General features: G+C 46.0%; 1 protein-coding gene across 1 annotated transcript in view; it reads right to left on the bottom strand.

Annotated features, from left to right (window-relative positions):
- Nucleotides 1-248: 248 nt before the first annotated feature.
- LOC144950134 (short stature homeobox protein 2-like) overlaps nt 249-14311 on the bottom strand; it is a 36666-nt gene continuing 22603 nt past the window's right edge. The window contains exons 2-6 of the mRNA XM_078880195.1: nt 8802-9046; nt 7019-7076; nt 1770-1868; nt 677-766; nt 249-400 (exon numbers count right to left, since the gene is read on the bottom strand). Of these exons, the coding sequence (XP_078736321.1) occupies nt 249-400; nt 677-766; nt 1770-1868; nt 7019-7076; nt 8802-9046 (644 nt within the window). The remainder of the gene's footprint in view (nt 401-676; nt 767-1769; nt 1869-7018; nt 7077-8801; nt 9047-14311) is intronic.

Here is a 14311-nt window from a genome sequence, read left to right as displayed (position 1 = left end):
ACAAACCTCCCCCTCCACCCCCCCCCCCCCCCCCACAAACCTCCCCCTCGCCCCCCCCCACCAAACTTGCTTCCATCTGGAACCTCTCCACGCGCCGCCGCTATTCCTATGGCCGGGGCCCTCCCCCCACTCCTCCCCCCCTCCTCCCCCCTCCTCCCCCCCGCCCTGCGCGTCACAGCCCCTGCGCGTCACAGCCCTGCGCGTCACCGCCCTGCGCGTCACAGCCCTGCGCGTCACAGCCCTGCGCGTCACAGCCCCAGGGCGGCCGCGTGCCTCCTCGCCTTGAGACGCAGGTCGGCGATGCTCGACGTCTTCGTCTTGGCCGCAGCTGCAGCAGCCGCAGCAGCCGCAGCAGCTGCAACAATGGACGAGGTGGACGAGGAGGCAGCGGCGGCGATGGACGAGGAGGTGGAATCTGAGCGGTGGGGTGCAAGGAGGAGCCCCCCATCACCGGGCCCCCCGATCCCCGCTGGACCCGGGGCATCCCCTTGATCGATCGGCGGTGCTCCCAGAGTCGGGAGGTGCACGTGGGGGTGGTGGTGGTGGTGGTGTGGTGATGTGTGGTGCGTTTGGCTCTCCTCCTCATGTTGTTGTTGTTGATGGTGGTGGTGTTGGTGGTGTTGTTGTTGTGGGTGGTGGTGGTGATGATGGAGGTGAGGGTGGGAGTGAGGAGGAGGTGGTGGTGGAGGAGGTGGAGGAAAGAGGACGTATGGAGGATGAGCGCCTTGCAGAGTTGCATGCGGGGAGATCCCTTCCATTTGGACCTACGAAATGACACCATCAGCATCATCAGCAAAATCAGCAAAATCAGCAATATCATCAGCAACATCATCAGCAACATCAGTCACATCAGCAGCAGTAGCAGCAGCTTCATCATAATCACAAATATCACGATTGGAACCTCATTTGCCAGTAGAAAAATATGATAATTGGTTTTTTACCCTTTTATCTGGCAACAAAACTGGAGTCATGTTTGCATAGACCACAATACCTGCAGTCGTAATGCAAACAAAAAACATAACTCTGATAATGTAGGTATTGTGGTATATGCAAACATGACTCCTTGTAAAAAAAGGTGTCAGTTTTGTTGCCAGATGAAAGGGTAAAAAAACAATTATCACAAATATCATCATCAGGAGTTGCTGCTGCAACAGCCTTATTAAATATAATCAACATCATCATCAGCAGCAGCAGCATCCATCAGCAGCATCATCATCATCAGTAGCAGGGAAATCAGCAGCAGTAGTAGCATCATAATAATCATCATCAGCAGCAGGATAGTCATCACCAATATCACTGCTGCTGCAACATCCTTGTTAAAAATAATCATCATCAGCAGCAGAAGCTTAATCATAATCGTCATCAGCAAAGAGCGGCAGGATAGTCATGGCAAATATCATCATCATCAGCAGCAGCAGCAGCAACACCTCCTGATGCAAGATCCTCATTTAAAAAAAAATCATCATCAGCTTCATGATGATGATCTGTTGTGAAGTTTAGGGATTTAGGGCATCAGAGATGAGGGGTCAAGAGGGGGGCAGTGGTGAAGGGGGGGGGGGATCAGAGACTTTCGAGGGAGCAGGGGGCTCAGTGGAATCGGGGGTTCAGGACTTTATGGGGATCAGGAGGGATCAAGGGGGAGGAGAGGGAAGGGGGTTCAGTGGACTTGGAGGGATCAAGGGGGGAGGAAGGGGGCAGGGAGGGGGGTTCAGGACTTTATGGGGATCAGGAGGGATCAGGGGGGAGGGAGGGGGGGGGGGAGGGGGTCGGGGTGCTCACCTGCTGGAAGGGGAGGCGCAAGGAGTTGATGCTGAGGTAGGGGGCCACGTGACACGCGTCCAGGTGCGAGCTCGCGCTGAAGAACACACCTGGCGGAGGGCGGGCAGCCAATAAGGAGGCAACCTTTGTGAGCCGATAACGCAAATGAGCCGGCCAATTAGCGGGTCAGCGAATTAGTGAGCCTGCCAATTAACGAGCTGGCCAATTAGCGAGCCGGCCAATTAGCTAGCCGGCCAATTAGCTAGCCGGCCAATTAGCGAGCCGAAAATTAGCGGGGCCGATCAGTCGGCGTGTGAGTGCCTTAGCGGTGAGCCAATCGGTCAAAGATTTGATCGACGGGTCGAAATGCTGAGCGCGCTGTCTAGGAGATGTTGACTACTGCGCCTGGTATCCAGGTGGTCGTGGGTTCGATCCCGACCCCGACGATGCCTGCTGCTGTATATTTGGAGTGAGTGGGTGAGTAGGTGAGTTGGTGAGTTGGAAAGTTGGTAAGTAAATGGGTGAGTAGGTGAGCTGGTGAGTGAGTTGATGAGTTGGTGAGTAAGAAGTTAGATGTGTGAGTATGTGAATTGGTGAGTTGGTGAGTGAGTAGGTGAGTGAGTTCATGTTTTGCTGAGTAGGTAAGTTGGTGAGTGAGTAGTTGAATTGGTGATTAGGCGAGTTGATGAGTGAGTAGGTGAGTTCATGAGTTGGTAAGTTGTTGAGTTGGTGAGCGAGTAGATGAATTAGTGAGTAGGCGAGTTGATGAGTGAGTAGGTAAGTTGATGAGTAAGTAGGTGAGTTGACGAGTGAGTAGGTAAATTGGTGAGTTGGTGAGTGAGTTGATGAGTTGGTGAGTAGGTGAGTTGGTGAGTGAGTAGGTGAGTTGGTGAGTTGGTGAGTGAGAAGGTGAATTTGTGAGTAGGTGAGTTGATGAGTGAGTAGGTGAGTTGACGAGTGAGTAGGTAAATTGGTGAGTTGGTGAGTGAGTTGATGAGTTGGTGAGTAGGTGAGTTGGTGAGTGAGTAGGTGAGTTGGTGAGTTGGTGAGTGAGAAGGTGAATTTGTGAGTAGGTGAGTTGATGAGTGAGTAGGTGAGTTGATGAGCGAGTAGGTGAATTGGTGAGTTGGTGAGTGAGTTGATGAGTTGGTGAGTAGGTGAGTTGGTGAGTGAGTAGGTGAGTTGGTGAGTGAGAAGGTGAATTTGTGAGTAGGTGAGTTGATGAGTGAGTAGGTGAGTTGATGAGCGAGTAGGTGAATTGGTGAGTTGGTGAGTGAGTTGATGAGTTGGTGAGTAGGTGAGTTGGTGAGTGAGTAGGTGAGTTGGTGAGTTGGTGAGTGAGAAAGTGAATTTGTGAGTAGGTGATTTGACGAGTGAGTAGGTGAGTTGATGAGTGAGTAGGTGAATTGGTGAGTTGGTGAGTGAGTAGGTAAATTGGTCATTAAACGAGTTGATGAGTGAATATGTGAGTTGGTGAGTGAGTAGGTGAGTTGGTGAGTGAGTTCATGAGTTGGTGAGTGAGTAGGTGAATTGGTGATTAGGCGAATTGGTGAGTGAGTAGGCGAGTTGATGAGTTGGTGAGTAGTTAAGTTGGTGAGTGTATAGGTAAATTGGTGAGTAGGTAAGTTGATGAGTGAGTATGTGAATTGGTGAGTTGGCGAGTGAGCAGGTGAGTTGGTGAGTGACTTGATGAGTTGGTGAGTAGGTGAGTGAGTTGGTAAATTAGTGAGTGGGTGAGTTGGTGAGTGAGTAGGTGAATTGGTGAGAAGGGGAGTTGGTGAGTGAGTAAGTTGGTGAGTGAGGGAGCTGGCAATTTGTCCATTGACCCAGCTAGTTCTGTTGATTTTCCGCTTTGCATATAAGGGCGGCCACCATAGGGACCCGTGCATGACACGCGCCTTTCAACTATACATTATAATGATGAATTATAGTTAATAATGAGCAATACATTGATTATTATTATGAAATTATTAATACAGCGAATCCTCTACATTCGAGATACGACCAAACCTGGTCCGTATGCCCAGTTGCCTGATCGGACTGAGATTCGTAAGTTCAACTGCCGCGCAATAGATGGCGGTAGTGGCATCTACATAATGTGAAGAACCAGTGACATCTACATAGGCAGAACGTGAAGAACCAATGGCATCTACATCTGCATCTACAAAACATGAAGAACCAGTGACATCTACATCTACAGAATGTGAAGAACTAGTGGCATCTACATCTGCAGAAACATGAAGAACCAGTGACATTTACATCTACAGAACATGAAGAACCAGTGGCATCTACATTTACAGAACATGAATAACCAGTGGCATCTACAGAACATGAAGAACCAGTGGTATCTACATCAACAGAACATGAAGAACCAGTGGCATCTACATCTACAGAACGTGAATAACCAGTGACATCTACATCTACAGAACATGAAGAACCAGGGGAATCTACATCAACAGAACATGAAGAACCAGTGGCATCTACATCTACAGAACCTGAAGAACCAGTGGCATCTACATCTACTGAACGTGAAGAACCAGTGGTATCTACAGAACATGAAGAACCAGTGGCATCTACATCTACATAACGTGAAGAACCAGTGACATATACATCTACAGAACATGAAGAATCAGTGGCATCTACATCTGCAGAAGGTGAAGAACTAGTGGCATCTTCACCTTCAGAACATGAAGAACTAGTGGCATCTACATCTGCAGAACGTGAAGAACCAGTGACATCTACATCTGCAGAACATGAAGAACCAGTGGCATCTTCATCTGCAGAACATGAAAAACCAGTGTCATTTACATCTGCAGAACGTGAAGAACAAGTGGCATCTTCACCTTCAGAACATGAAGAACCAGTGACATCTACATCTGCAGAACGTGAAGAACCAGTGGCATCTACATCTGCACAACATGAAGAACCAGTAGCATCTACATCTACAGAACATCCCTGTCAACCCATACGGTTTACCCCATATTCTTGTACAGAGAAATTGAGTTTTCATGTCCAAACTGCGTGCAGCTGTTTCAATACGGGAACACAATGTTGTTGTTGTCTATGTGTTTGTGTTTCTCCTTTGTGATGGGACTTTGTAGGATGAACGTTGACATGTATAAGGGGCACGGGGTGGCCATTAATGTTTGAATTGCCATGTAATAAGGTAGGGCACTGATAAGGGGTTGACAGGTATTTAGTAGTTTAGTGTATAATACTGTAGTGTATAGTAGTGTAGTGTATAGTAGTGTAGTGTATAGTAGTTTAGTGTATAGTAGTGTAGTGTATAGTAGTGTAGTGTATAGTGTATAGTAGTGTAGTGTATAGTGTACTGTAGTGTAGTGTATAGCAGTGTATAGTAGTTTAATGTATAGTGTATAGTACTGTAGTGTATAGTAGTGTAGTGTATAGTGTATAGTAGTGTATAGTACATAGTAATTGTATAGTGTATAGTAGTGTAGTGTATAGTACTGTAGTGTATAGTGTATAGTAGTGTATAGTACATAGTAGTGTATAGTGTATAGTACTGTAGTGTATAGTGTATAGTAGTGTAGTGTATAGTGTATAGTAGTGTATAGTGTATAGTAGTGTAGTGTATAGTGTATAGTAGTGTATAGTACATAGTAGTGTATAGTGTATAGTAGTGTATAGTGTATAGTAGTGTAGTGTATAGTAGTGTATAGTAGTGTAGTGTATAGTAGTGTATAGTAGTGTAGTGTATAGTAGTGTATAGTGTATAGCAGAGGTGTGGACTCGAGTCATGTGACTTGGACTCGAGTCAGACTCGAGTCATGAATTTGATGACTTGCGACTCGACTTGGACTTGCATAACAATGACTTTGTCCCACCTATGAGATGTGGACTCGAGTCATGTGACTTGGACTCGAGTCAGACTCGAGTCATGAATTTGATGACTTGCGACTCGACTTGGACTTGCATAACAATGACTTTGTCCCACCTATGGTGTATAGTAGTGTAGTATAGTGTATAGTAGTGTAGTGTACAGTGCATAGTAGTGTAGTGTATAGTAGTGTAGTGTATAGTAGTGTAGTATAGTGGATAGTAGTCTAGTGTATAGTGTATAGTAGTGTATAGTAGTATAGTGTATAGTAGTGTAGTGTATAGTAGTGTATAGTGTATAGTAGTGTATAGTGTATAGTAGTGTAGTGTATAGTGTATAGTAGTGTATAGTGTATAGTAGTGTATAGTGTATAGTAGTGTATAGTGTATAGTAGTGTAGTGTATAGTAGTGTATAGTGTATAGTAGTATAGTGTATAGTAGTGTATAGTGTATAGTAGTGTATAGTGTATAGTAGTGTAGTGTATAGTGTATAGTAGTGTATAGTGTATAGTAGTGTATAGTGTATAGTAGTGTATTGTATAGTGTATAGTAGTGTATAGTGTATAGTAGTGTAGTGTATAGTAGTGTAGTGTATAGTGTATAGTAGTGTATAGCGGTACCACGCCAGCACACGATTGTTGCGCGGCGATCCTACGCACGCTTACGCACGCAGGTACGTTGTACGTGCGTACGTCAAACTTCTTTCGCACCGTACGTAGGCAACCATGCTAATCGGGGTGGTGGTGAGGGGTGTGGTGGTGATTGGTTGATGGTGGTCGTGGTGATGGGGGTATGAGTGAGAGTGTTGGGGGTGTGAGTGGTGGTGTTGGTGGTTAGTAGTGGTGATGGTGACGTGGTGGTGGTGATCGTGGATGTAGTGGTGTGATAGTGGTGGTGTGGTGTGTTGAGCTTCTTTCGCACCGTACGTAGTCAACCTCGCTTATCAGAGGCGCTGGAAGAGTGGATGTCGTGGTGGGGTGTTGGTGGTTGTGTTAGTGGTGGTGGTGCCAGTGGTATTCGTGGTGATTGTGGTGTGGTGGAGGTGAGATGCTGGTGGCGATAGTGGATGTAGTGACGGTGTGGTGTTGGTGGCATTGTGGTGGTGAATGCATGCATCTTGAACTTCTTTCGCACCGTACGTAACCAGTCGTGCTCAGGACAACAAACTAAACACGCACATGAAGCAGTTTCTAAAGAAACAAGTTCGTCAATCTTGATGATGATGATGATGACGATTTAAAAGTGCATCACAGCTCCCAGCGGCCTTGCTAACATCGGAAGGGAGAGAGCGTTCCAGACGGCCGCGGTGACCCTATGCGGAGCCTTCAGAAGAAAGCACATGAGAGGCGACGTTTCGGTCAATGGCCCTTCTTCACGGGACATGCAGAAGCGGGAGAGCGAGAGGCATGAAGGAGCTACCTCGGTGAAGTTGATTTTCTTGCTTGCGGCACTTGGCTCTCCTGTTCTGAAACCAAACCTGGCGAAAGATGATGATCATCATCATCAGCAGCAGCAAAATCATCATCATGAACTGAATCATCATCAGCAGAATCACCATCAGCAGCATCAGCAGAATCATCATCGTGAGCTGAATTACCATCGCCATCATCAGAATCATAATAATGATATTAATTATCATCATTATCATGATCATCATCAGCAGCAGAATCATCATCATGAGATGAATCATCATCGCCATCATCAGAATCATAATAATTATATGAAATATCATCAGTATCATGATCACCATCATCATCATCATAATCAGCAGAATCCTCATCATGAGATTAATTATCATCATCATCATCAGCAGCAGCAGCAGCAGAACTCATCATGAGCTGACTGATCATCATCAGAACCACAATCATCATGAGATTAATGATCACCCTCAACAATATCATCATCATCATGAGCTGAATCAGTATCGTCACATCAGCAGAATCATCATCGTTATCAGAATCATCATTATCGGAATTATAATGATCACAATCATCACCATTGTCATCAGCAGAATCAATGAGAATCATCATCGTCAGCAGCAGAATCATTATCATCATCGTCACATCAGCAGAATCATCATCGTTATCAGAATCATCATTATCGGAATTATAATGATCACAATCATCACCATTGTCATCAGCAGAATCAATGAGAATCATCATCGTCAGCAGCAGAATCATTATCATCATCGTCACATCAGCAGACTCATCAGCAACAGCATAAAATCATCATCAGCAACAGCATAAAATCATCATCAGCAACAGCATAAAATCATCATCAGCAACAGCATAAAATCATCATCAGCAGCAGCAGCAGCATCACGTTCATAATGATTCTGAACGATGCGATTTCCGAAGTATCTACGCGTGGTCAACTCGGATCGCGGCGTATGCGAGACCACTGCCATCACCACCCACACCGCGACTAATACCATCATCCCATCACCACCACCCCCTCCACCACCCCCTCCATCACCACCACCACCCCCATAAACACCAACACCCCCCACCCCCCACTACCACCCCCCACCCTCATCACCACCACCCCCCACCCCCCACCACCACCCCCCACCCTCATCACCACCACCCCCCACTACCACCCCCCACCCTCACCACCACCACCACGACCCCCAACTACCACCCCCATCACCATCACCACCACCCCCCCATCACCCTCACCACCACCCCCCACCCCCCACCACCACCCCCCACCCTCATCACCACCACCCCCCACTACCACCCCCCACCCTCACCACCACCACAACGACCCCCAACTACCACCCCCACCACCCCCATCGCCATCACCACCACCCCCCCATCACCATCACCACCACCCCCCACCCTCACCACCACCACCACCCACCCCCACTACCACCCCCACCCTCATCACCACCAACACCCCCACCCCCCACTACCCCCCACTACCACCCCCCACCACCCCCCACCACCCCCCACCACCCCCCACCCCACCACCACCCCCATCACCACCCACCACCACCTCCCCCACTACCACCCCCTCACCACCACCACCCCCCACCCTCACCACCACCACCACCACCACCCACCCCCACTACCACCCCCCACCCTCATCACCACCAACACCCCCACCCCAACCCCCCCCCCCACCACCATCCCCCACCACCACCCCCCCACCCCCACCACCCCCCCATCCCCCCCCACCCCACCACCACCTCCCCAGGTACCTGAACTCGTGCCTCGGAGAGTCCGAGCCTCTGGCTGAGCTCCTCCCGCATGAAGGCGTCGGGGTAGTGCGTCTCGTCGAAGAGCCCCTCGAGCTCGCCCAGCTGCTCGGCGCTGAAGTTGGTGCGGCTGCGACGCTGCTTCTGGCGACGACGCGACAGCGACGACGACGACGACGACGTCGGGGAGGAAGGCGACGAGGGGGCTGGCGAGGAGGGGGCCGAGGGACCCCGGGGGGACGCGAGGTCTGGGGGGGGGCGGGCAGGGGGGGTACATCAACAAAAATCTTATCGGTGCCCTGTCTTGTTACAGAGCTATTCAGATGGTATTGGTCACCCGGTGGACATTTTATACAACTCAACGTTCATACTACGAAGTCACTATAGGTTACACTATACACTACTATGTACTATACACTACACACTTCTATGTACTATACAATATACACTACACTACTATACACTACTATATACTATACTATACACTACACTACTATACACTACACTACTACACACTACACTACTATACACTACACTAATATACACTACACTACTATACACTACACTACTATACACTATACACTACACTACTATGTACTATACACTATACACTACACTACTATACACTACACACTACTATACACTATACACTACACTACTATGTACTATACACTACTATGTACTATACACTATTCACTACACTACTATACACTACACTACTACACACTACACTACTATACACTACACTAATATACACTACACTACTATACACTACACTACTATACACTACACTACTATGTACTATACACTATACACTACACTACTATACACTACACACTACTATACACTATACACTACACTACTATGTACTATACACTACTATGTACTATACACTATTCACTACACTACTAAACACTACACTACTACACACTACACTACTATACACTACTATACACTACACTACTATACACTACACTACTACAAACCTGTCAACCACTTTTCAGTGCCCTACCTTATTACAGACCAGCTCAGATCTTATTCGTCACCCAGTGCCCATTATACATGTCAACGTTCATCCTACAAAGTCCCATCACAAGGGAGAAACACAAACACATAGACAACAACAACAACATTGTTGATGTTGTTGTTATTGTGGCCCGTATTCAAACGGCTGTACGCCGTATGGACCTGAAAACTCAATTTCCCTGTACAAGACTACAGGCTGATAAACCGTGTGGGTTTAGAGGTTTGCTACGATACAATCCACTACTATATACACTACACTATACACTACACTATACACTACTATACACTACAATATATACTACTATACACTACACTATACACTACACCATACACTACTATACACTTCCATGCCCTCTAATTTCTCACATTAACATCATGCTAATCTCTCACATTAACATAGCCACTTCCATGCCATATAATTTCTCACATTAACATCATGCTAATCTCTCACATTAACATAGCCACTTCCGTGCCCTCTAATTTCTCACATTAACATCATGCTAATCTCTCACATTAACATAGCCACTTCTATGTCCTCTAATTTCTCACATTAACATCATGCTAATCTCTCACATTAACATAGCCACTTCCGTGCCCTCTAATTTCTCCCGTTAACATCATGCTAATCTCTCACATTAACATAGCCACTTCCGTGCCCTCTAATTTCTCCCGTTAACATCATCCTAATCTCTCACATTAACATAGCCACTTCCGTGCCCTCTAATTTCTCACATTAACATCATGCTAATCTCTCACATTAACATAGCCACTTCCATGCCCTCTAGTTTCTCACATTAACATCATGCTAATCTCTCACATTAACATAGCCACTTCCGTGCTCTCTAATTTCTCCCGTTAACATCATGCTAATCTCTCACATTAACATAGCCACTTCCGTGCCCTCTAATTTATCCCGTTAACATCATGCTAATCTCTCACATTAACATAGCCACTTCCATGCCCTCTAGTTTCTCACATTAACATCACGCTAATCTCTCACATTAACATAGCCACTTCCATGCCCTCTAATTTCTCACATTAACATCATGCTAATCTCTCACATTAACATAGCCACTTCCGTGCCCTCTAGTTTCTCACTTTAACATCATGCTAATCTCTCACATTAACATAGCCACTTCCATGCCCTCTAGTTTCTCACATTAACATCATGCTAATCTCTCACATTAACATAGCCACTTCCATGCCCTCTAGTTTCTCACATTAACATCATGCTAATCTCTCACATTAACAAAGCCACTTCCATGCCCTCTAATTTCTCACATTAACATCATGCTAATCTCTCACATTAACATAGCCACTTCCATGCCATATAATCTCTCACATGAACATCATGCTAATCTCTCACATTAACATAGCCACTTCCGTGCCCTCTAGTTTCTCACTTTAACATCATGCTAATCTCTCACATTAACATAGCCACTTCCATGCCCTCTAGTTTCTCACATTAACATCATGCTAATCTCTCACATTAACAAAGCCACTTCCATGCCCTCTAATTTCTCACATTAACATCATGCTAATCTCTCACATTAACATAGCCACTTCCGTGCCCTCTAATTTCTCCCGTTAACATCATGCTAATCTCTCACATTAACATAGCCACTTCCGTGCCCTCTAATTTCTCCCGTTAACATCATGCTAATCTCTCACATTAACATAGCCACTTCCGTGCCCTCTAATTTCTCCCGTTAACATCATCCTAATCTCTCACATTAACATAGCCACTTCCGTGCCCTCTAATTTCTCACATTAACATCATGCTAATCTCTCACATTAACATAGCCACTTCCATGCCCTCTAGTTTCTCACATTAACATCATGCTAATCTCTCACATTAACATAGCCACTTCCGTGCTCTCTAATTTCTCCCGTTAACATCATGCTAATCTCTCACATTAACATAGCCACTTCCGTGCCCTCTAATTTATCCCGTTAACATCATGCTAATCTCTCACATTAACATAGCCACTTCCATGCCCTCTAGTTTCTCACATTAACATCACGCTAATCTCTCACATTAACATAGCCACTTCCGTGCCCTCTAATTTCTCACATTAACATCATGCTAATCTCTCACATTAACATAGCCACTTCCGTGCCCTCTAGTTTCTCACTTTAACATCATGCTAATCTCTCACATTAACATAGCCACTTCCATGCCCTCTAGTTTCTCACATTAACATCATGCTAATCTCTCACATTAACATAGCCACTTCCATGCCCTCTAGTTTCTCACATTAACATCATGCTAATCTCTCACATTAACAAAGCCACTTCCATGCCCTCTAATTTCTCACATTAACATCATGCTAATCTCTCACATTAACACAGCCACTTCCATGCCCTCTAATTTCTCACATTAACATCATGCTAATCTTTCACATTAACATAGCCACTTCCGTGCCCTCTAATTTATCCCATTAACATCATGCTAATCTCTCACATTAACATAGCCACTTCCGTGCCCTCTAATTTCTCACATTAACATCATGCTAATCTCTCACATTAACATAGCCACTTCCATGCCCTCTAATTTCTCACATTAACATCATGCTAATCTCTCACATTAACATAGCCACTTCCGTGCCCTCTAATTTCTCACATTAACATCATGCTAATCTCTCACATTAACACGGCCACTTCCATGCCCTCCTACCAGTATTAGTATTATTACACGCTTTTATTTAACTCACTCCGTCTGTTGTCGTATCCTTAAAAAAAAATCTTGTAACTAAATTTTTAACCCACTTCCCAAATGTGCTATCGACTGCAAAATTGGTATACTAATGTCATACTGATAACAAGACTATATCCTATCATAAAAAATGTAAGAATATATATTTTTTTAAATTTTACACGCTTTTATTTAACTCACTCTGTTGTTGTATACTCAAATCTTGTAACTCAATTTCAACCGTCTTCCCAATGTCGTATCGACTGCAAACTTGGTATAGGTATGTCATACTGATGACAATACTATATTCTATCATAAAATATAAAAAAATGACTTTGAAACAATCTTTTTTACGGGTCTAATTGTCCACGGTCCCTTACATTATGGCAAGCTGTGGGGCCACTTCCTGGAGTCGTGGAGTTCTGCCATTACGAGTAGATTTCATTAAAGCGTGTTTTTTTAAAAATTATTTTAACTATTTTATTTCTATGATGTCACCAGGTGTAAGGCCCCCACTGAACGAAGTGGCTTTTATTCAGAAACGTCATAAATGACAGCTCAACTAGAAGTGGCGACTTACCACCACCACCACCATCATCATCTTCGCCACGTGCGATTTTCATATCGGTAGCAAAACACTCGAAACGCGTAGAAACGTTCGATTCTCAATGTGGAGGGGGAAAACCGGAGGACCCGGAGGGAAAATCCACGCGACCACGGGGAGAGAGAAAGAGACGCAAACTTCAAATTATACAGCAGGCGTCGGGATCGACCCCACGACCTCCTGCATACCAGGCGAGGTAGTTAACATCTAGCCACCGTGACGATGATAAGAGAAAAACACGCAAATTCCCAATTATACATCAGCAGGCGTCAGGGTCGGAATTGAACCCACGACCTCCTGTACACCAGGCGAGGTAGTTAACATCTCCTAGCCACCGTGATGATGATGATGATGAGAGGGAGACACGCAAATTAGAAATTTCCAGCAGGCATCGCCAGGGTCGGGATCGAACCCACGACCTCTTGTATACCAGGCGCGGTAGTTAACATCTCCTAGCCACCGTGGCGATGATGAGAGAGAGACACGCAAACTCCAAATATACAGCAGCAGGCTTTAGCGTCGGGATCGAACCCACGACCTCTTGTATACCAGGCGCGGTAGTTAACATCTCCTAGCCACCGTGATGATGAGAGAGAGAGACACGCAAACTGCAAATATACAGCAGCAGGCGTCAGGGTCGGAATCGAAGCCACGACCTCCTGTAAACCAGGCGAGGTAGTCAACATCTCCTAGCCACCGTGGCGCCCCCCAAGTTGAAACCTTTCCTATTCTACCGAGCTCGCGGAGTGCCATTGGCGGGTGCTGTGAATTCCACATTACCATGACGAGAGCAAGTCCACTCGCAGCGCAGCCGCTGTTTATTTAAATACATTAACACTCCATCTCCCTGCATCTCTCTCTCTCCCCCAACACGAAGATAGGATTAAGATTGGCGCTGCTTAATCCTATTACAAAAAGAGGGATCTTAACACAGTGTCAACGAACCCCTTACACAAAGACAAAGATCCCCCCGTGTAGCCTTTCAACAGACCGTTGGGGAAAGTGCTGTTCGCGAGCACCTATGAAGGCCGGCACAGCACACGAGGGGGTGGGTGGCCAGCACCACGCCCGACCGCCTTTGTCTCCCCAGTGGCGATGTTTACTACGCACCGTACCAGCTACTCATTTGAGGCTAAGTCGACCTAGGGGCAGACTCAGTATCGGTTCAGATAATCGTCGTGAGCGGGA

The sequence above is a fragment of the Lampetra fluviatilis genome, chromosome 56, assembly GCF_964198595.1.
Source record: "Lampetra fluviatilis chromosome 56, kcLamFluv1.1, whole genome shotgun sequence".
Classification (NCBI taxonomy): Eukaryota; Metazoa; Chordata; class Hyperoartia; order Petromyzontiformes; family Petromyzontidae; genus Lampetra; species Lampetra fluviatilis.
This window is presented reverse-complemented; position numbering and strand designations above follow the sequence as displayed.